The sequence below is a fragment of the Drosophila persimilis genome, unplaced genomic scaffold (assembly GCF_003286085.1).
Source record: "Drosophila persimilis strain 14011-0111.01,24,50 unplaced genomic scaffold, DperRS2 tig00000431-arrow-pilon, whole genome shotgun sequence".
NCBI lineage: Eukaryota > Metazoa > Arthropoda > Insecta > Diptera > Drosophilidae > Drosophila > Drosophila persimilis.
In genome coordinates this window covers 901,214-921,535 of record NW_020825312.1, presented here as the reverse complement: position 1 = coordinate 921,535, position 20,322 = coordinate 901,214, and the positions used below count along the sequence as shown (strand labels likewise).

Genomic DNA, 20,322 nt, shown 5'->3' with positions numbered 1-20,322 from the left:
TAGATTTAAGTGACGCAACCTTGTGACTCCCCCCCGTTTATGTATATTTTGTTCGGTTTAACTGATAGACTAGTTGGCAGGCAGCCGGACAGAAAAACAGACAAACAGACAGACATGACTCCCCATTCATGCTGATCATGAAGACGCAAAACAATTGCCACCAGAATGCAAAGGTGATGTGCTGACCCCAAACCTGAAAAAAACGACTACAACAATACTCGAGCATCGCCTTTAAAATATCCAGCTTTATTTGATATCTAGTAGCTTTCACTTGTTGTTACAACAGCACTTCCAGGACTCCTCCACCTTGAACCAGTACATGACCTCATGCTGGTATTTTTCGCCGGGCTCCAGAAAAATCGAAGGGAATTCGGGATGGTTCATGGAGTCGGGAAACTTTTCGGTTTCCACGCAAAAGGAGCCGTGTTTGACGTAGTGAGTGCAGTCCTTGCCAATCATAGGGAACTCGCCGCTCTTTTCGTTGGGCAGATTGTTGGCCGTGTAGAACTGCAGCCCTGGTTGATTTGTCCATACCTCCATGACCCGACAACTGGGAGGATGAACAAGCTTGGCGATCATACTCAGGCCCGGCTGCGTACTGCCGCCATTGACCACAAAGCAGTTATCGTAGCCATCGATCAGACTCCCGCCGAACTGCATGAGGCGGTCGCCCAGCAGGACGGGCAGCCGCAGATCGAAGACCGTATCATCGACGTCGACTAACTGGCCGGTTGGTATCTGTTGATCATCCGTCTCCACAATCTTGCTGGCAGCTATCTCCACAGTATGCTCGGCCAGACCCTTGGGCCCAGCGCTGTGGCCGGCCAGGTTGAAGTACGCATGATTGGAGATATTAACAACGGTTTTTCTGTCGGTGGTGGCCTCGAATTGCACGCCAATGCGATTCTGGTTGTCCAGCCAGTAGGTAATGAGGCAAGTCAGTGTGCCCGGGTAGCCCTCGTGGCCATGCGCCGAGACATGGCGAAAGACAATGCCGTCCTCCGTCTTCTGCACCACCTCCCATATGACGCTGTCGAAGCCCACAAGGCCGCCGTGCAGCTGGTACTTGTTCTGGAAGTTCTTGGTCAGCTCGACCTTTGTCTCACCCACCACGTATTCGCCGTTCGCCACTCGGTTAGCGACCCGTCCGAGGGTCCCGCCAATGTAGGCCCCTTTGGTAGCCACGTAGCTCGCAATGTCATCGAATCCCAAGCAGATGTCATCGACCTTCTCATAGGCATCCGGCATTCGTACGCTCTGGATGATGGCGCCCAGTTGAATCACCGAAATGGACATCCGGTTCGAGTTGGTCAGCGTGTAGCGGCGCACCATCTCGGGTGCCTTTGTGAAGGGATTAACGGCCAGGCCAAAGATCTCCTCCTCCAGTGTGATCGGCATTGTGGATATGTGATCGGGTCTTCTCAGCTGGAATATCTTATAGGGTTGATTTCCCTTTCACAAACAATTTACATTTGCTGCCAGGTCGACGTTGATCCGCTTTGACACACCTTGCCTACTGATTATGTCGTTCTCGTCTCCAAAGTCGTTGAGGTCGCGAACACCTTCCGCAAAGTCAAATAGGGCACCAGACGCAGACTACGCCAACAACGTTCTCGGACGACGCCAACAAAACTGATTGTGATTGCAGTGCCAACGCTTTTTATTGCTGCCTGTGGCCGATGCCTCAACGTAATGGATGTGATGTGTATCTGTAGTTCACACATGCACAGACAATCTATTTCCTTGGGGGCGCGGCTGGGTTTGTCGTTCAAAGTTTACATACATATTTATAATCGGAGCTGCTGGCCCACCTTTGTGATCCCCTTCCAATGTTAATAGATTCCAAAATATTCATGAGCTATTTATTTAAAGATTGTATAAAAAAAATTTTTATAAGCTCTTAGATTGACTGTTATATGTACAATGTCCCTTAAATAAATATAGATTTTAGCAACATTGTACAAGATTTGAGGTTTCCTCTTGTACCCCAATAAATGCCATCCTTGGTATTCCGATTCCGACTCGTCGATGCATAAAATTTTCCATTCAAATTACTGAAAATACAGTAAATTATCAGTAAATATAAGTACCAGTACAGGATATGCAGCCAAATTGCTTACCACCCGTCTTGAACTTCTTTGTTATACATCCACCACTTATTGAAACCTTTATACAAATGATTTCGCAGTGCATCACCAGCGTCTCCTGAGTAGTACCCGAGGTTACCTAAGTTGTAGCCACATATTTTGTTGCCAACAACGAAGTGGTCATATTCTGCGTACCATGTATTATCATCGAAATCAACGAGTTGAATGTGCAGCATATGAGGAGTAATATTTGTTAATATATACAATTTCTCCAAGCCAAGCCAAAACTCTCCAGCTAAAGAACCAAAACCATCAATATACGAGCCCTCAGAAAAATTCACACTTCCATCGAAACGTCTTTGCACGACCATCCAGCCATTGCCATTTATACATGGAATATCCTTAAATGGGGCGGCAAAGGGTGCGAAGCCAGTAATTTCAATTAATTTAGTGGACACTAGATTTGTAATTTTGTACCCTCTACACGAGGATATATTCTCGGATTACTCATCCTTCTGTTTGATGTTGATTTCAGCTAACTGGGCTGTGGTCTCTAACGCAGTCACTTCCTTTTTCAGTTTTAATATTGTAGACTCGGCCGTACTTATACTGTTAGTTACTTGGGCGAGTTCCTGATTCTTGTTTTCGATAATGGTTGCATCTAGCTTGACATTGGTCTCTAATGCAGTCACTTTTTCTTTCAGTTGGCATATTGTAGACTCGTTTAACTCAATGATGCGTTTATAATCGGCAATCTGTTCTTGGAACTTCTCCAATTGTGTGTCATGGATAGTTCCAGAATTTGGTTGATCATCTTTAGCTTGGGTGTCAAGAGCATTTTGAAGCTCAGTAATTCGATTTTGCATTAATTTTATGTTCATATCGTGCGCAGCAGCGTTTCTCGTAGTCATTTCATTGTTTATTTGTATTGACGCTTTCAACGTCGCTATCAGATCACCTTTGTCCCTGCACTTCTCATCAAAGAATTGTGCCTTTTCCTTATGAATCAATAGCTGTGATTCAGCTTCGAATAATTTTCCTCCCAGATCCTTGATAGTCGTAGCATTACTTTTGCTTTTAGCCTGAAAAGTTCTCAGAAGCTTCAACAATAGTTGGTGGTCTTTTACTTCATCCACGTCATCTTCTGAGTCACTGCTTAGCTAAAATGTGTGCATGTTTTATATACAATATATATTTAATGAATGTACAATGTACAAAAAAGACTTCATTTGGCATACATATGTATGTGCTTACATTACCGAACATTATCGAGCTGTTCTCAGGCGCAGATCCTTCCTGGGATAAATTGTTTAACGTCATTTCACTCATTTTGATGAACAAATTGTAATTGGGCCTAGTGTTGGAAAAAGTTACCTTCTTTTCGACTTATTTTTGTGTTATCCAACACGCATAAAAACAGCTGATCTAAAAATAATTTTAAAAGCATACATAAAAATTACTTGAAACCAAATTTATCATTTGATACGATATTTTTGTGGACTCTTTGGCCATAAAAACACATCTTGATACTTAGGAGGAGAGCATTGAGCAAGAGCGCGGCAGTGTAATACGCTATAATTATGCGCGCCATTTGTTTTAAATTTAATGAACGGCTTCGTGCGAAAGCATCAGCTTCCTAAATGCTCTGGTTGCGTCAACGACCCCGAATTCAGCAAGAATGGAATGGGAATCCTCGACGGAACCCAAACATCATCCAAGAATTTGCATTCCACAAGCAATTCTACAATTAAGTTAAATAAAGCAGTTCTTGTTTAAATTTAGATTTACAATCCAATTTAATGTCTAGTTTTAATATAGAATTTTCTGAAAATTCTGCCCGCTCCTCCATTCTATACATACATACATAAGGATTGGGTCAAGAGCGAAGTCGTCAGAGCATAAATATGTATGTATAACTTTAGGGATATACGAATATTTGTATGTACACTTTGTAAGAACTAAATAAATGCGCTTTGAGCACCTGGCTCCTAGTACTTGTTTATGTTGAACAAACGCACGCCATGGAACTGTGGCAGCTTGGGAAGCGTGACGACAACCAGGGACACAAAGTTGGCTATAAAGTGCTCGGTACTATTGCGGGTGTACAGACAGGTGAGCAGGAAACTGGAAGCAGAAATGCCAGATTAAATATACCAAACTGTATTTCATTAAGAAACGGGTGCACATACAGCACAATAGGGACGGCTGTTAAAAACTTTCGGGTGGTAGTCATCTGGATGCCGTCGTCAATCTGCTCCCAATGTGTCCAGCGGCGGCTCGGGTCGTTCTCAATGCTCAGCCAAGGAGCTCCCTTAATGATGTGCAAGAAGTACAAGTGGGCCTGCGCAAACAATGAACGCTAAGAAAATAACCAAATAACCAATATATCGGAGGATATATTGTCTTACCGCATTGTGTATCAGGTTAGTCGCTGTCCAGGCCCAAGAAATACTGACAAAGGGCACAGATAAGAGTATCAAGTGAATCGACAATAAACCAAGGAAGTACGCTAGCCAAAAGCCACGTGCACTCAACCAGGAGCTGTTGGGGTTTGGCTCCCCGTGACCGCCGGCAATACTCGTCATCGAATTTGATAGTTAATAGTCGAGTCAATAAATTTTTTATAACGTAAACAAGTTGTTTTGTGTTCTGGGCGATGATGTCTTCTGATGTCTAATCGATAATCGATAGGTTCTAGCAGCCCTGTGGCGCCCAGCAGCACATTTTGTGCTATGTTATAATTTAAATATCAAACATTACCCAAAAAGACATATTTTCGACCAATCATTCACATACATATATCCATATGTTCTTCTATATTGTACCACTAACCATACAGTATATAGATGTGCCAGTTCATACCACGAAAGCGTCACACACTGGCTAGCGCGTTCAGTACCCCAGATTACTGAAGCGTCATCATGAGAGAGAACGCAGAGAGAACATCTTTGCATGTATTAGTACACACTCAGGTCTGGTTCTGTTTTGCCTCCAGCATGTTTTAGTGTATGGGTGCACATGCATTCTCACGTACTTTGCGTGTGTGTGTTTACTATTGCTGGCCACTAGAACTGAAATTTGAGTTTGGTTCTTGTTTCGGGTCTTTTGATGGACTGACCTACCGCCACAAAATAATTGAAGAATGGGCAGGGGGTTGGGGTATGGTACACTAGGGCGCGGGAAATAAAATAAAAGCTGTTATTTGTTTGATTTATACCACAAAATATAAAATATTACAATAATATAATTGCACATTTATTTCCTTATCTTAAGCAGGTTGATTCTAAAAACACACACGCAAAGTACGTGAGAATGCATGTGCACCCATACACTAAAACATGCTGGTGGCAAAACAGAACCAGACCTGAGTGTGTACTAACACATGACCAGATGTTCTCTCTGTGCTCTCTCTCTCATGATGACGTCACTCTGGGGTATTGATCGCGCAAGCCAGTGTGTGACACTTTCGTTGTATGAACTGGCACATCTATGTATGTATGTACATATATACAGTATGGTTGGTTAGTGCCTCTATCAATAACTAGTTGAACAGCTCGAGCTAATCCGAGGAAAATATACTGTTCGTATACCCCATTTCTTTTTATTGATGTTAGCATCCTGCTATCCAAGCTGACTTGAAACCCAGTTAATAATGCATTTTTTCGCAAATTGGCATGTTTTTGAACTATCATGCAATTATCTGTGAAAACAGATATAGATATATGTACATACATATGTATGTACATATGTACTTATATACAAAATTTCTTTTCCTTAAAACATATTCTGCATTCATTGGAGCCTGACATGACAAAAATGTCATTCTATAATATTCTCTTTGACCCAAGGGTATTTCAAATAATGCGTTGAGAAATATTAACACTCAGAATATTTATTTTTCATTGTATAAATATGTATGTATGTTCACTGAATTGCGATGATGCATATGTGCATTTTCGGAACTAGGGCCTGCATCTGTCGAGGAAGCGTGGATAAAGACACACCTCCCGAATGTGATAGCGGTTAAGCAGCCAGCAGAGGAAACGCTCCAGGCCAAGACCATAGCCGCCATGAGGTATTGTTCCGTAGATCCTTTGATCGGTGTACCAATAGTAGGGAGTCGGATCGATGCCTTCACGCTTATAGCCGTTCAACAATTCCTCGCTGTCCCAAATCCTCATCGAGCCGCCGACAATCTCACCCACGTTTGGCAGCAAGACATCCACACTCTCGGTCAGCCGCTTGTCCTCCGGGCAGCGGGACATGTAGAATGATTTGATGGCCACGGGGAAGCGACAGAGTAGAATGGGTTCGTTGATAGTGTCGGTCATCTTGCGCTCGGGGGCCTCGGGTATGTCCTCGCCAAACTCGTAGAAGGTGCCATCATCTTTGGTCACGTTGTTTTTCTTCAGCCATTCGATAGCGGCCGCGTAGTCCATGCGACGGAATGGCTTCTTCGGTGGTTTGAAATCCGGGTTGAGCTCCATGACCAGGTGGCCATATGGCGACTTCAGCACCCGATCCACAACATCGCAGACCAAGTCCTCGAGGCGATCTAACAGATCGTCGTAGCTAATGAATGGACACTCTGCCTCAACGTGGGTGTACTCCGCCAAGTGTCGGCGCGTGCGACTCTGCTCGGCCCGATAGCTCTGGGCAATAGTAAAGACATCGCCCAGGGCGGGCAGACAGGTTTCCAAGTACAGCTGCGAGCTCTGGGTGAGGAAGGCCTCCTCGCCAAAGAACTGCATCTTGAAAAGAGTGGAGCCGCCCTCTACTTGTGTCTGTACCAGTGTGGGAGGCGTCACCTCGTTGTATCCGCGATCAAAGTAGTGGTCACGGAAGGCTTGCATCACGACGGATCGCATCTTGAGCACCTTGGAGGTGTTCTCGCCCCGAATCATAATGTGCCTGTTGTCCAGCTGCACGTCGGGAAGAGCCTCCTCGTTGAGAATTGCATCGGCTCCACCTGGAGGAGCCAGACCAATCAGCTCCCAGTAGTCCACATGCAGCTCATGGCCACCGGGTGCGATCTTCCCCGAAGGCACCGCTTTCAGTATGCCATAGAGTACCACGGAACTCTCGGTACTCAGAACCAGGGCTTGGTACGTTTGGCACAGCAAATCAGTGAGCACACATTGCAGGAAGCCGGTGCCATCCCTTAGGGTCAGGAACATCAGCGCCTTGCCCTGCCGCCGCAGTCGGTGCACCCAGCCAAAGATCTTGACGCGAACTCCCCGGAATTCCGGTCCTTTTGCGATTTTGATTTTGCGGGCCTTTGGCAAGCTTGCATCTTCTAAAATCCTAATTTTTTTCGCCTCCTCCAAGTTCAGTTGGCGCTTCTCCGCGTCCTCGGCTTCGCGGAGCTCCTTGTCAACATTCTTTTGGCCATCGCGTTGCAGCACCTTCTGGATCTTCTTTAGCTGAGACTTGGAAGCTGGCTCAAAAACCTTAGACGGCTCCGAGCTATCCACATAGATGGTTTCGTAGGGCTCCTCACTGCCCGCTAGCTGCATTGCATGGAGAACCGTCTTGAAAGGCTTGCTCTGGGTACCGTTTCCGGAACCGTCGCTTCCCCGTTTCTCAGATGTATAGATTCCACTTGCACTCATAGTCGTCGAAGTTTCCCAAAAACCACCTTCTACTTCAGAAAAATGTTTCACTCTGCACGAGTAGCTGTGCTTGAACTGCTTTTATATCTGCCTGGCGTTCTTGATAACGACTCAATATTCACGCAATAGGCATTGCAAAATTTCATCAGCCAATTGAAACACTTTTTTATATATCGGTACTTTCCCCGAAAATGTTATATGACGTCATCATGAGAGAGAGAGCACAGAGAGAACATCTTTGCATGTGTTAGTACACACGCAATATCCCAGCAAACCAACTAACGTGCCATTATATATTAATCTGAAAAAACATACAATAACATATTTTTGTCGAAACATCCCAGCAAACCAACTAAAGTGCCTTTTGCGAGAGTTCCGCAAAATGCTCGCAAGCGAGCTCGCTAGCGAGCTTGTGTACGAGCGATATGGTTTTGTGTCGCAAAACGCTCGCAAACGAGCCAAAAATGAGCTCTACTTCTTGTGTCGCAAAACGCTCGCAAGCGAGCTTGTGTACGAGCGACATGGTTTTGTGTCGCAAAACGCTCGCAAACGAGCTCGCAAGCGAGCCAAAAATGAGCTCTACTTCTTGTGTCGCAAAAGCGTGCGTTCCTTGCGCCGTCATTTCAATTATTTTCGTCGAACTGTGCAGTGCTAAGTTAAAAATCTCTACCATCTCTTACGCATTTAAAAGAAATTTCTGCCAATCGGTAAGTACATTATTAATAAAAGAAATAAAATGTCTTACAAAAGAAAAAGCCGAACATATATCGGAGAGGCTCGACACGTGAGATTTTGAGGTTAAATTGAATCATAGGCAAAATATATCGGAAGTTTTTCTCCTGGCTGGGACCAGACTCCAAAAAGTGTGTAAGAGGACTTCGAACCACTTTAGCACTACGAAGTAAGTTTTACTATTTTAGCTTGTGTAATTCCCCAATTTTTAATATGTTTTATATTTTCTACAGATGCATTTAAACAGAAGTTTGCGCTCGACGATCAGGATTTTGACCATACGACTCAAAAATATTTCCAGTATGCTCAGCAACGGAAGGCTAGATTAGAAAAAAGTGATGCAAAAAAACTTAAATTTTGGTACATAGTTCATACATATTACATATATACATTAAATTCATTTCATATTACAAATTAAAAAAATTTTTTATTACGGAACAAAATGGGAATGGGAACCAAAAAACTCTCGCAAAAACTATTTCTTGCGAGCCTTTTGCTACATCGTTTGCGAGCCTTTTGCGATATCATTTATGAGTCTTTTTTGATACTGCCACTAACCATACAGTATATAGATGTGCCAGTTCATACAACGAAAGTGTCACACACCGGCTTGCGCTATCCGTACCCCAGAGTGACGTCATCATGAGAGAGAGAGCGCAGAGAGAACATCTTTGCATGTGTTAGTACACACGCAATATGTTTCGACAAAAATATGTGATTGAATGTTTTTTCAGATTTTTTGAACTCTCTCAGGTCTGATCTGTTTTGCCACCAGCATGTTTTAGTGTATGGGTGCACATGCATTCTCACGTACTTTGCGTGTGTGTGTTTACTATTGCTGGCCACTAGAACTGAAATTTGAGTTTGGTTCTTGTTTCGGGTCTTTTGATGGACTGACCTACCGCCACAAAATAATTGAAGAATGGGCAGGGGGTGGGGGTATGGTACACTAGGGCGCGGGAAACAAAATAAAAGCTGTTATTTGTTTGATTTATACCACAAAATATAAAATATTACAATAATATAATTGCACATTTATTTCCTTATCTTAAGCAGGTTGATTATAAATTATACAAATTATGCAAACGCCGTCGGTTCTCGACGTTTTGTTTATATTTATATTTATATTATATTATATTTATATTTTTGTTTATTATAACTAAAACAATGATGTACATATCTAAATATACAATATAAGAAAAAATATATATATACTTAAATAAATATGCATAAATATAAATGGAATTGGTTTTACATATATTTCAAATCAATTGTCAATCGCGCGCTTTTCGACGGGAATCTGCAAAGTACAAATTTAGATGCGGGTCGCACCTTGAATACTCTCATGGACAATACCCATACATTTTCTAATTCAATTATAAAATATCTTATGTACATACATATGCACATAAATATTAAAGTTTATTACATTCGTATATTGCATGAGGGTTTTCAAAATTACTGCTGCCCGGTCAGCGTCGAGTCGGTGTCTCGAGAGAAAGAATACAAAAACAAAATATGAAAATATGAAAAAAATTGTGCGTCCCTTTTCATATTACTTTCGGCTCGCAAAAGATATCATAAACGGCTCGCAAAAGGCCCGCAAGAGATATCATAAACGGCTCGCAAAAGGACCGCAAGAGATATCATAAACGGCTCGCAAAAGGCCCGCAAGAGATATCATAAACGGCTCGCAAAAGGCCCGCAAGAGATATCATAAACGGCTCGCAAAAGGCTCGCAAGAGATATCATAAAAGGCTCGCAAAAGATCCGTTTTTGAGCTACCGAAAATGAAACTTTCACTGCCACAAACTGAGCGACTAGTGATTCATTTTCTTATCGTTTTCGGACCTCAATTCGGTAGTTTTACACGGCTGAGTTCCGCTTAGCTCTCGTTTGCGATATCTTTTACGAAGTTTTGGTCCACTGGGAAAACAGATCAGACCTGAGAGAGTTCAAAAAATCTGAAAAAACATACAATCACATATTTTTGTCGAAACATATTGCGTGTGTACTAACACATGCAAAGATGTTCTCTCTGCGCTCTCTCTCTCATGATGACGTCACTCTGGGGTACGGATAGCGCAAGCCGGTGTGTGACACTTTCGTTGTATGAACTGGCACATCTATATACTGTATGGTTAGTGATACTGCTCTGGGCTCGAAAAAAATATTTCTTTTGATATTATTTTATATCAAAAACGACTCATAAATGATATCGCAAAAGGCTCACAAATGATATCGCAAAAGGCTCATAAATGATATAGCAAAAGGCAAAATATATATTGCGTGTGTACTAACACATGCACAGATGTTCTCTCTGTGCTCTCTCTCTCATGATGACGTCATATAACATTTTCGGGGAAAGTACTGATATATAAAAAAGTGTTTCAATTGGCTGATGAAATTTTGCAATGCCTATTGCGTGAATATTGAGTCGTTATCAAGAACGCCAGGCAGATATAAAAGCAGTTCAAGCACAGCTACTCGTGCAGAGTGAAACATTTTTCTGAAGTAGAAGGTGGTTTTTGGGAAACTTCGACGACTATGAGTGCAAGTGGAATCTATACATCTGAGAAACGGGGAAGCGACGGTTCCGGAAACGGTACCCAGAGCAAGCCTTTCAAGACGGTTCTCCATGCAATGCAGCTAGCGGGCAGTGAGGAGCCCTACGAAACCATCTATGTGGATAGCTCGGAGCCGTCTAAGGTTTTTGAGCCAGCTTCCAAGTCTCAGCTAAAGAAGATCCAGAAGGTGCTGCAACGCGATGGCCAAAAGAATGTTGACAAGGAGCTCCGCGAAGCCGAGGACGCGGAGAAGCGCCAACTGAACTTGGAGGAGGCGAAAAAAATTAGGATTTTAGAAGATGCAAGCTTGCCAAAGGCCCGCAAAATCAAAATCGCAAAAGGACCGGAATTCCGGGGAGTTCGCGTCAAGATCTTTGGCTGGGTGCACCGACTGCGGCGGCAGGGCAAGGCGCTGATGTTCCTGACCCTAAGGGATGGCACCGGCTTCCTGCAATGTGTGCTCACTGATTTGCTGTGCCAAACGTACCAAGCCCTGGTTCTGAGTACCGAGAGTTCCGTGGTACTCTATGGCATACTGAAAGCGGTGCCTTCGGGGAAGATCGCACCCGGTGGCCATGAGCTGCATGTGGACTACTGGGAGCTGATTGGTCTGGCTCCTCCAGGTGGAGCCGATGCAATTCTCAACGAGGAGGCTCTTCCCGACGTGCAGCTGGACAACAGGCACATTATGATTCGGGGCGAGAACACCTCCAAGGTGCTCAAGATGCGATCCGTCGTGATGCAAGCCTTCCGTGACCACTACTTTGATCGCGGATACAACGAGGTGACGCCTCCCACACTGGTACAGACACAAGTAGAGGGCGGCTCCACTCTTTTCAAGATGCAGTTCTTTGGCGAGGAGGCCTTCCTCACCCAGAGCTCGCAGCTGTACTTGGAAACCTGTCTGCCCGCCCTGGGCGATGTCTTTACTATTGCCCAGAGCTATCGGGCCGAGCAGAGTCGCACGCGCCGACACTTGGCGGAGTACACCCACGTTGAGGCAGAGTGTCCATTCATTAGCTACGACGATCTGTTAGATCGCCTCGAGGACTTGGTCTGCGATGTTGTGGATCGGGTGCTGAAGTCGCCATATGGCCACCTGGTCATGGAGCTCAACCCGGATTTCAAACCACCGAAGAAGCCATTCCGTCGCATGGACTACGCGGCCGCTATCGAATGGCTGAAGAAAAACAACGTGACCAAAGATGATGGCACCTTCTACGAGTTTGGCGAGGACATACCCGAGGCCCCCGAGCGCAAGATGACCGACACTATCAACGAACCCATTCTACTCTGTCGCTTCCCCGTGGCCATCAAATCATTCTACATGTCCCGCTGCCCGGAGGACAAGCGGCTGACCGAGAGTGTGGATGTCTTGCTGCCAAACGTGGGTGAGATTGTCGGCGGCTCGATGAGGATTTGGGACAGCGAGGAATTGTTGAACGGCTATAAGCGTGAAGGCATCGATCCGACTCCCTACTATTGGTACACCGATCAAAGGATCTACGGAACAATACCTCATGGCGGCTATGGTCTTGGCCTGGAGCGTTTCCTCTGCTGGCTGCTTAACCGCTATCACATTCGGGAGGTGTGTCTTTATCCACGCTTCCTCGACAGATGCAGGCCCTAGTTCCGAAAATGCACATATGCATCATCGCAATTCAGTGAACATACATACATATTTATACAATGAAAAATAAATATTCTGAGTGTTAATATTTCTCAACGCATTATTTGAAATACCCTTGGGTCAAAGAGAATATTATAGAATGACATTTTTGTCATGTCAGGCTCCAATGAATGCAGAATATGTTTTAAGGAAAAGAAATTTTGTATATAAGTACATATGTACATACATATGTATGTACATATATCTATATCTGTTTTCACAGATAATTGCATGATAGTTCAAAAACATGCCAATTTGCGAAAAAATGCATTATTAACTGGGTTTCAAGTCAGCTTGGATAGCAGGATGCTAACATCAATAAAAAGAAATGGGGTATACGAACAGTATATTTTCCTCGGATTAGCTCGAGCTGTTCAACTGGTTATTGATAGAGGAGTGTTTTGTTTTTTCATCGGTATATTTACGGTATATTTTCAAAACGAGGCGGTATATTTTGGTATTTTTCTGAGGGTCAGACAATGAGCCCGCGGTCACACTAATGGCCATTTTGTTGTTTTGCGTTGAAAAAATTTTCGTCATGGCTTAAATTTTGCAAAACGGAGAATAGTGTATATGTACATATATGCAGAGCTATGATAGTAAGAATAAGGTGATTCAATGATAGTTTACAAATGATTGAGTGAGTTGTTATAAAAAAGCAGAAAACAGACATAAAAAAGATGAGTGGAACAAATGCAAAATGCTCGGCGGGGGCGGGAGGTAAGTGGCATAACGCCGATGTGGAAATTAAAAAAATACTGAATGTGATGGAAACTATTCCATAGGTGGCTTTGGTAGTCATATACCCAGCATTGAGGAGAAGAATAGGCAAATCCAACAGGAGACCATGATGGAGAAACTGAGAGCAAAGTACCGGAACAAGCCGAAAACCTATGAAGAGATCAAGAAGTCGGTGAGAATGTATTTCATTGAGAAGCACTATGCACTGGATCCGCTGTGCAAGGCAACACTGCAGTCGGCATTGGACAAGCTTCAGCATTACATCAAGGTTACCTCGAGGCATGGTCTCGTGGAGCGATTGGAAAGCCTGTCCCGGCAATTGGGTCTCAAGTTCATGGAGGATCAGCAGCTTCTGTTCATTTCCACTGATATGTTCTATGTGGAAATTCTTCTCGACGCCAGTGGTAATCTGTCGGACGTCAAGGTGCATCACGAATGCAAAATAGAGCAGCAATCGAGTGAATTGGTGAAATGCCTAAAGTCCGGAGACTTTGCCGACTTCACCGTCCAGCTGGAGGGTCTGTCCTCAATTTACCAACTCAATGCCGAGCCAAAAGTGAAGAAGAAGGCGTTTGTGGCCTTGCAGGCCATGGAAACGGACATCTACAGTCTCTATAGTCATCAGATGCAAAACCGCACCGGTGACAGCTACGATATCATGAACAGCTCTGCCGTTGGTCTGGTGCTGCAGCGGCGCGGCGGTCATCCCATGAAGCTGACCTACTTCTGCCCGCCCATACACCTCGCGGAGGGCGAATCGAAGTTGGCAAGCAGCGAGTTTAGCATTGATCAGGTGATGCACAGCAGCCACGGCCTAAGTGCCACCGTTAACCTGGAGGGTTCCTCGGCCAACAAACTTCAGATTATGCCCATTTTAAGCTTCAGTCGCGATCCTCAAACAGGACTGGAGCTGCCCACGTATGCGCAGCTCAATCAAAACAACTCTATGCTGATGCCGGCCACATATGTGTTGCGTCTAAACAAGCCGATGCCCGTGTGTTACGAAACCCTCAAGGGTCTAGGTCTGCCAGGCGTGGAAGGCATGGCTGCAGCACCCTCGCCGCCAGTCGCCACCGTGCTCAATTTGATTGTGCAAACCGCCTCTAAGCAGGCGATAAAGAACACCCAGCGAGGCCTCTATGTCAATCTGCCCAAGGAGACGCACTGCTATTTCTTTACGGACAATCGCAAGCTGCAAGGTACACTGATATCCTCCCTTCCCTTCACAGAGCCCGCCCAGGTACCCAAGATAATGACGTTTCTGAAGAAGCAGGCCCTCTTCTACACGCTGCTCGCTAGCTGTGTGCGAGAACAACAGAAGCAGTACAATGGTGAGTTCTTTTCTATATATTCTGTCACGCTCTGTTTCATGCGTAGCTCTCTCTTTCTCTTTTTTCTATCTCTCTCTCGGTGAAGACATGGATAGCACTGTGATATTGGAGGTGACGGCCGTTTCCTTCAACCAGATCACTGTGGAGCTGCAGCACCCCTATGAGGAGTCGCTGGCCACAGTGGATTTTCTTCTGGAGGATGGCCAGGCCACATGCAGCATCTATTGTTTGAACAACGAGTACGAGGTGCTCTCCCAAAAGCTGACTCGGACTGTGCGGAAGGTCCTCTCCATCCCGATGGTCATCTACAAGCTGCTCAAGTGTTGGGATGAGGAGCATCAGTTCAAGCTGCATGGTGTGATTGGTTCTGGAGCAGGCGCTGGTGCGGGATCCGGAGCAGGAGCTGGAACAGGCAACGGAGGCGGAGTCGGGACTGGACTTGCTCATGCCCATAATTTTAATCAATTTGCCATGGAAGCGGGACCTTCGCTGGATGGCAGCCTGCCCAGCGGAGGCTTCACCAGCATCAACAGCCTCAAAATGGAAGCCAAGTCGCGCTCCCTGGCAGATGCTTTTGTGGCGTCCACCTCGGCAGCGGCAGCCATTGCCAGCCTAATAAATCTCAAGCGTGAAACGGATCCTCAATCAGCCCTTGGCCCTGTGTCCTCGGGCAACTCCAGCAGCTCCGGCAGCTCATCCACCGTGCTGGCGGCGGCCAAGGCGACTGATCATGAGATTGCCGACAAGTATAAGAACATTTGGAAGGATAAAACACCGAATCTGAAGCACTGCGTCAGCATAACTCCCATACCAGGTGACGGTAAGACAGGAGGAGGAGGCGCAGGAGGGGGTCCCGTGGGAAGCAGTGTTGGCGGAGTAGTTCCAACAGTGGATGTTCAGCGTACAGGTGGCATAGAGATAATACCATTAAACGCACAGAGCCAGACCAGTGGAACTCGGGACGGGGGAAGTGCGACCACCACAACGGCACCCACTACCATTACCATAACTCCGATAACTGGCAAGGACCCCGCCAAGGAATCGTCCAAGAAGAGCAGCTCTTCAGCTCCTGCCGGGGTAAGTATAGCCACGAAGCGCCCTCATGAAAGCAGCACCAGCGCTTCGTCTTCGTCAGCCGGCAGCGGAGGCAGCAGCTCCTCCACATCTTCCACCGGCAGCAGCAGTTCATCCTCCACAGATACACAGAAGGAGAAGAAGCGCAAGAAGAAACGCGATGATTCTCCCATGGGACCCCCGGAGAAGATATACTCCCGACAGAACTCTCCAGCTGCGGGGGGAGATGCCTCGGCTACCGGGGGCGTGGTAAGAAAGTTTTCCTCTCCCTCGTCCTCACCCAAGGCTGGTGGATCCGGGCAGGGCATACTGTCTGGCGTGCCCCCAGCACGTCCCAGTCCCAAGCATTCGCCCGTCTACAGCAGCCCCAAGCACAACACCGCCTCGAACAGTCCCAAATCGCCGTTTGGGACGCACTCACCCAAGCACGGCTCCTCGGGGAAGCCGAGCATGTCCACTCTGAAGAGTGCGGCCACAGCGGGAACTAGCCTCAGTCCCAAGGGTGACAAATCAACGTCATCCGTAGGCCCTCCTCCTTCAGCGTCTGTAGGATCATCGACAGGAGCTAGCGCCAATCCCAGTCTGGTGCGTTCCTTTGCAAGCGTTGGAGCACCGCCACCACCACCGCCTGTTCCTCCCTTGAGCAGTGCCATCAGTAGCAGCAGCAGCAGCAGCAGCAGCTGCAGCAGCAGCGGCAGCGCCGGCGGAAGCAGCAGTCAGCAAAGCGGCAGCTCGGGCATTAAAAAGGAGAAATCTTCAGCCGCGGGACCCTCGTCGTCGTCGGGTGCTTCTTCTGGCCCCTCCGGTGGTAGCGGCGGCGTCGGTGGTGTTTCTCCAGCCAGTGTGGTGTCTGTCGCCAGTGTAGCTGCTGCTGTGGCGGCTCTGAAAACCTCCCAACAGCAGCAACAACAGCAGCAGCTCAAATCATCTGTGGCCAGCTTGTCGCATCTGGCAGCTGGCGGCAGCTTGGGCAGCTATGCGGCAGCTGGAGGAGCAGCAGCGGTGGCTGCAGCGGCGGCAACGGTGGGAGCAGGAGCGGGAGCAGTGACAGGTGCTTCGGCCTTGGAACTGAGTGCTCTGCGGAAGGGCCTGGCGGGAGGCGCGGTAAGTCCGTATTCATTATAAGTGCTCCTCCACACCACACCCTCTCCCACCATCTACACCGGCTCCGGCTCCGCCTCCAATCCTAACCCGTAGTTGGCTCTCTAGCACTTGTCCTAAAAAAATGCAGACTAAATCCTTAAACGTATCCTTAAACTAATGCAAGCGTGTATCTATATATGATATAATTGTGAAAAGATTTGTATTCGCTTTAGTTCTGCTGTAGTTGAAATAATTATAATTATTATTTAGTTGTTTGTGTGTTAGTTTTTCTTTGCTTAATCTTTGTAAATATATATATATATACAAATTATCCTTTTTTTTTGTCATATCCTGCATCAGTTTTTATTTTCTATTTAATCCCTTAATGTAGTTATGGTTATGGGGCTCTCTCCAGAATCCAGATCCTCCAAGCAACCCTCTAACCTTCTTTATCCTGCACTAAGAACGTATGTACGTAGATACGAGTATTTATACGAATGTTTTGAGCTCATTGTTTGCTTTGTTCCGCACCAGCAACTGCATGTTTCTTCCACTAAAACATATTATCCGCGCGAGGTTATCGTTGTAGCAATGACTAGTTTTTGTGCACGTTTAGATTGGTTTCCGATCTGGTGGTAATGGTGTATTTGCAGCTGCATTTAAAACTTTTGTTTGTGCACGTGATATTGTTTGCTTCTGTATTGTTTCTCAGTACGTATTCTGTTTGTATTTTAAATTATGATTCCTAGCTATTCCATTCCATACTCGTACAATTATAACCAGACCTCAGTAGAGCATTTGGCTTAAAAAGACTTTCTTTTCGATTTGTAAATAAGTATTGTATTCTTCAATGCCTTTGCAGTGGTACTTAAAAGCTTATTACATTTTTAAGCGAATTACTAACGGGGTCTGCTTCTCTTCTCTCTTCTCTTTTTTCTCCACTCTCTGCCCAAAAACATACAAACTCTTTTTGCACAATTTTCATAATTTGGTTCCTCGTTTTTGATTGTTATAATTTTTGTGTTTCTTCCGGTTCGTTTTTGGTTTGTGTTTGCTCCTCCGCCATGACACGCACGCACACGGCCACACACCACCACACCCCATGCTTACTTTGTCAGGTTAGTTTGATGACGTCGACGGCAGCTTTAGCAACAGCAATCCCAGCAACAGCAACAGCAGCAGCAGCGGGAACGGGACTGGGACTGGGACAGGGACAGGGACTGGGACAGGGAGTGGGAACAGCACCGTCAACGTCAGCGGCAGTGGGAGTGGGAGTGGGACCAGCGGCATCAGCGGGAGCAGCACCAGTACAAGCAGCAGCACCAGCAACGTTCCAACAGCAGCAGCCGGGAGCAGCGCCACCTAGTAGCTGCTTGGCCACTAGCGGGGCCAGCAGTAGCGACGGAGGTGCAAGCAACATCACAAGCGGAACATCCTCGGAGTATATGGTGAAACCCAGCAGCCAGGAAGGCCTCAAGCTGACCATCAACAAGACGGGGAGCAGCAAGAGCTCCAGTTCCGGCGCAAGCTCATCAAGCATTGGCATGGGGAAGACAAAGGGCCCCAGTAGTGGCTCGAGTGGCGGTGCATCAGCCTCGGCTAGCTCCTCGAGCTACGCCAAAAAGCAGCACACGGGCCTCAAGCCCGGAGTGAACAGTGGACCTGCGTCCAAGAAAGCCACCGCGTCCACAGGAGGAGCGACAACAAGCGGCGGCGCCTCCTCCTCCAGCAAGCATCTATTTCAGAAGGCCAACTCGTCGGGCAACTTAAGCAGCAAGCTCAGCGGATCTGCCAGCGGCGGTGGTGTACTGCTGACTAAAAGCAATAGTACCAATTCCTTCCAAGAGCACAATGCCCCCAGGCGTCGTCCCAGTATGGGAGGCTTAGCCAGCAGCGGCGGTGGAGCAGGAGGTGCTCCACGCAAAGGAGGTTCATCAGCGGGTGGAGGGAGCTCATCGGGAGCCGTGTCTCCAGCAGCTCTCACTGGCTCCATGTCCCAGCCGCCGCCTCGATTTGATCATCACACCGACATGATGACCATTCTACAATATGCATCACCCACGATGGCCGCCAGCATGGAGGGCTTCATTAAGGGACTGCACAACAAGTTTCAAATACCCAAACTATCGCAGCGCGGAAGCGGTGGCAGTGGACGGAGCACACCCAGCAGCACTGAGCAGACTTCGACAACAGCGACTTCGACAGTTGTCTCGGCCACCACTTCCAGTGCACTGCCAGATCCGGACACGAAGCCGTCGGCAGCACCGCCTCCACCAGGCAACGATCTGCTGCTGAACCTTAGCACCACGGCGCCAATGCCCTCTGGAGATGGCATCGATGAGGAGCTTCTGGCCAGCCTGGCTGGCGAGTGACACCTTTCGACGTTCCTGTTGTTCTTATTTAAAGCTAAACTAAAAGATATCTTATGTGGAAACGTTTGGTTGCTGGGCTCAGCAATTAAGCTGCAACAATACTCTTTCTCGTATTTATGATTATAGCATATGTTCTCATTACACTTACATTTTAAATAGATTCCCAAATTAATCCGTAAACCGTATATTATATAGCATTGTACTCCTATTTCACGACCTGCATCTGCATTTCTGAAAATAATTAAACAGTTGCAACATAATTTTGTAATATTCAGTTTCCTCCAATAAGTTTATTACGGATTTCTTAATCTCAAAATAGGGCGACACAAGAAATTTGGTACAAAATCTCAGAGATTATCACGTGCTGCTTGTAAAATTATGCAAAGTCTAGGAAAAAAAACTTATGTTAAACTATGATTTACAGAATGTATTAGGAAAACATTTATTGACAGCGATAAGATATTGTGTGTGTGGACCGATCGCTCTAAATATTATGTAAAATATAATTCGTATAGAAATATATATATTTTTATTCAGTTGGAGACTTCAAATGTACATTTACTGGGAAGCCAAAGACCGTTTCTTAATGTTGAGCGATTAGAAATCGCATATAAGCATATTAAGCATCTTATTTAGCAATTCAAAGACATACGATTATGTACATATGTGTGTTGTTCATGAAGAAATCAATTTCTTCCTTCCTTCCTTCCTTCATGACATGCAAATAAGTTGAGTTGCCCATTTTTAATTGTCTCGGCGCGTCAAAGAACGCAGAAGATCCGAAAAACAAAATAAATATATAATGACACTCCACGCCCTCAAATCAACGATGCGGTTAACCATCATGGTGAAGTCAGCGAGATGGAAACACAAATTCATTGCCGGGGTTGCCAGCAATGGAAACATGTGTTCGTGGTGTCCTGATCCACCCTAGGACCCCACACGCACGCACACTTGTATCCTGATTTCAGTGGCAACGTAACGGTAACCGTACCGTTAGCGTTTTGCTTTTATTTCCGCTCCCCGGCAGCGGAAGACAAGTCAGAAATTTCAT

At 46.0% G+C, this 20,322-nt stretch overlaps 4 protein-coding genes and 2 pseudogenes across 6 annotated transcripts; 2 read left to right on the top strand and 4 right to left on the bottom strand.

Annotated features, from left to right (window-relative positions):
* Window positions 1-225: 225 nt before the first annotated feature.
* Window positions 226-1,618, bottom strand: LOC6595740 (aldose 1-epimerase). The gene is made up of 2 exons (XM_002021321.2): window positions 1,509-1,618; window positions 226-1,425 (listed from the first exon to the last, which is right to left on the bottom strand). The coding sequence occupies exon 2, from the start codon at window positions 1,396-1,398 to the stop codon at window positions 268-270; it is 1,131 nt and encodes a 376-aa protein (XP_002021357.1). The 5' UTR covers window positions 1,399-1,425; window positions 1,509-1,618; the 3' UTR covers window positions 226-267.
* Window positions 1,619-2,465: 847 nt separating this feature from the next.
* Window positions 2,466-3,806, bottom strand: LOC6595741. The gene is made up of 2 exons (XM_026989458.1): window positions 3,342-3,806; window positions 2,466-3,247 (listed from the first exon to the last, which is right to left on the bottom strand). Exons 1-2 carry the CDS (start codon window positions 3,414-3,416, stop codon window positions 2,591-2,593), a joined length of 732 nt encoding a protein of 243 aa, XP_026845259.1. The 5' UTR covers window positions 3,417-3,806; the 3' UTR covers window positions 2,466-2,590.
* Window positions 3,807-3,864: 58 nt separating this feature from the next.
* On the bottom strand, window positions 3,865-4,730 carry LOC6595742 (ORM1-like protein). 2 transcript variants are annotated; one of them, XM_026989459.1, is made up of 3 exons: window positions 4,496-4,730; window positions 4,277-4,446; window positions 3,865-4,211 (listed from the first exon to the last, which is right to left on the bottom strand). In XM_026989459.1, the coding sequence occupies exons 1-3, from the start codon at window positions 4,670-4,672 to the stop codon at window positions 4,076-4,078; spliced, it is 483 nt and encodes a 160-aa protein (XP_026845260.1). In that variant the 5' UTR covers window positions 4,673-4,730; the 3' UTR covers window positions 3,865-4,075. The 2 variants fall into 2 exon arrangements, with proteins under 2 accessions (XP_026845260.1, XP_002021359.1); XM_002021323.2 differs by having other exon boundaries at window positions 4,277-4,428; window positions 4,496-4,725.
* A 1,223-nt stretch (window positions 4,731-5,953) lies between these two features.
* Window positions 5,954-7,747, bottom strand: LOC6595743 (annotated as a pseudogene).
* Window positions 7,748-10,930: 3,183 nt separating this feature from the next.
* Window positions 10,931-12,724, top strand: LOC6595744 (annotated as a pseudogene).
* Window positions 12,725-13,255: 531 nt separating this feature from the next.
* LOC6595745 (mediator of RNA polymerase II transcription subunit 1) lies at window positions 13,256-19,747 on the top strand. 2 transcript variants are annotated; one of them, XM_026989526.1, is made up of 4 exons: window positions 13,256-13,387; window positions 13,453-14,739; window positions 14,825-16,917; window positions 18,020-18,339. In XM_026989526.1, the coding sequence occupies exons 1-4, from the start codon at window positions 13,348-13,350 to the stop codon at window positions 18,260-18,262; spliced, it is 3,663 nt and encodes a 1,220-aa protein (XP_026845327.1). In that variant the 5' UTR covers window positions 13,256-13,347; the 3' UTR covers window positions 18,263-18,339. The 2 variants fall into 2 exon arrangements, with proteins under 2 accessions (XP_026845327.1, XP_026845326.1); XM_026989525.1 differs by having other exon boundaries at window positions 13,259-13,387; window positions 18,015-19,747.
* Window positions 19,748-20,322: the final 575 nt, after the last annotated feature.

What these genes read in the sequence shown, in the direction of transcription:
- LOC6595740 (XM_002021321.2), bottom strand. Translation starts at nt 1,398, where the DNA reads ATGCCGATCACACTGGAGGAGGAGATCTTTGGCCTGGCCGTTAATCCC.
- LOC6595741 (XM_026989458.1), bottom strand. Translation starts at nt 3,416, where the DNA reads ATGAGTGAAATGACGTTAAACAATTTATCCCAGGAAGGATCTGCGCCT. An exon ending in GCTCGATAATGTTCGGTAAT is followed by an intron (nt 3,248 to 3,341) that starts GTAAGCACATAC and finishes CACACATTTTAG; the next exon opens with CTAAGCAGTGACTCAGAAGA.
- LOC6595742 (XM_026989459.1), bottom strand. Translation starts at nt 4,672, where the DNA reads ATGACGAGTATTGCCGGCGGTCACGGGGAGCCAAACCCCAACAGCTCC. An exon ending in CTAACCTGATACACAATGCG is followed by an intron (nt 4,447 to 4,495) that starts GTAAGACAATAT and finishes TTATTTTCTTAG; the next exon opens with CGTTCATTGTTTGCGCAGGC. An exon ending in ACAGCCGTCCCTATTGTGCT is followed by an intron (nt 4,212 to 4,276) that starts GTATGTGCACCC and finishes TTCTGCTTCCAG; the next exon opens with TTTCCTGCTCACCTGTCTGT.
- LOC6595745 (XM_026989525.1), top strand. Translation starts at nt 13,348, where the DNA reads ATGAGTGGAACAAATGCAAAATGCTCGGCGGGGGCGGGAG. An exon ending in ACAACAGAAGCAGTACAATG is followed by an intron (nt 14,740 to 14,824) that starts GTGAGTTCTTTT and finishes CTCTCGGTGAAG; the next exon opens with ACATGGATAGCACTGTGATA. An exon ending in AGGGCCTGGCGGGAGGCGCG is followed by an intron (nt 16,918 to 18,014) that starts GTAAGTCCGTAT and finishes TTACTTTGTCAG; the next exon opens with GTTAGTTTGATGACGTCGAC.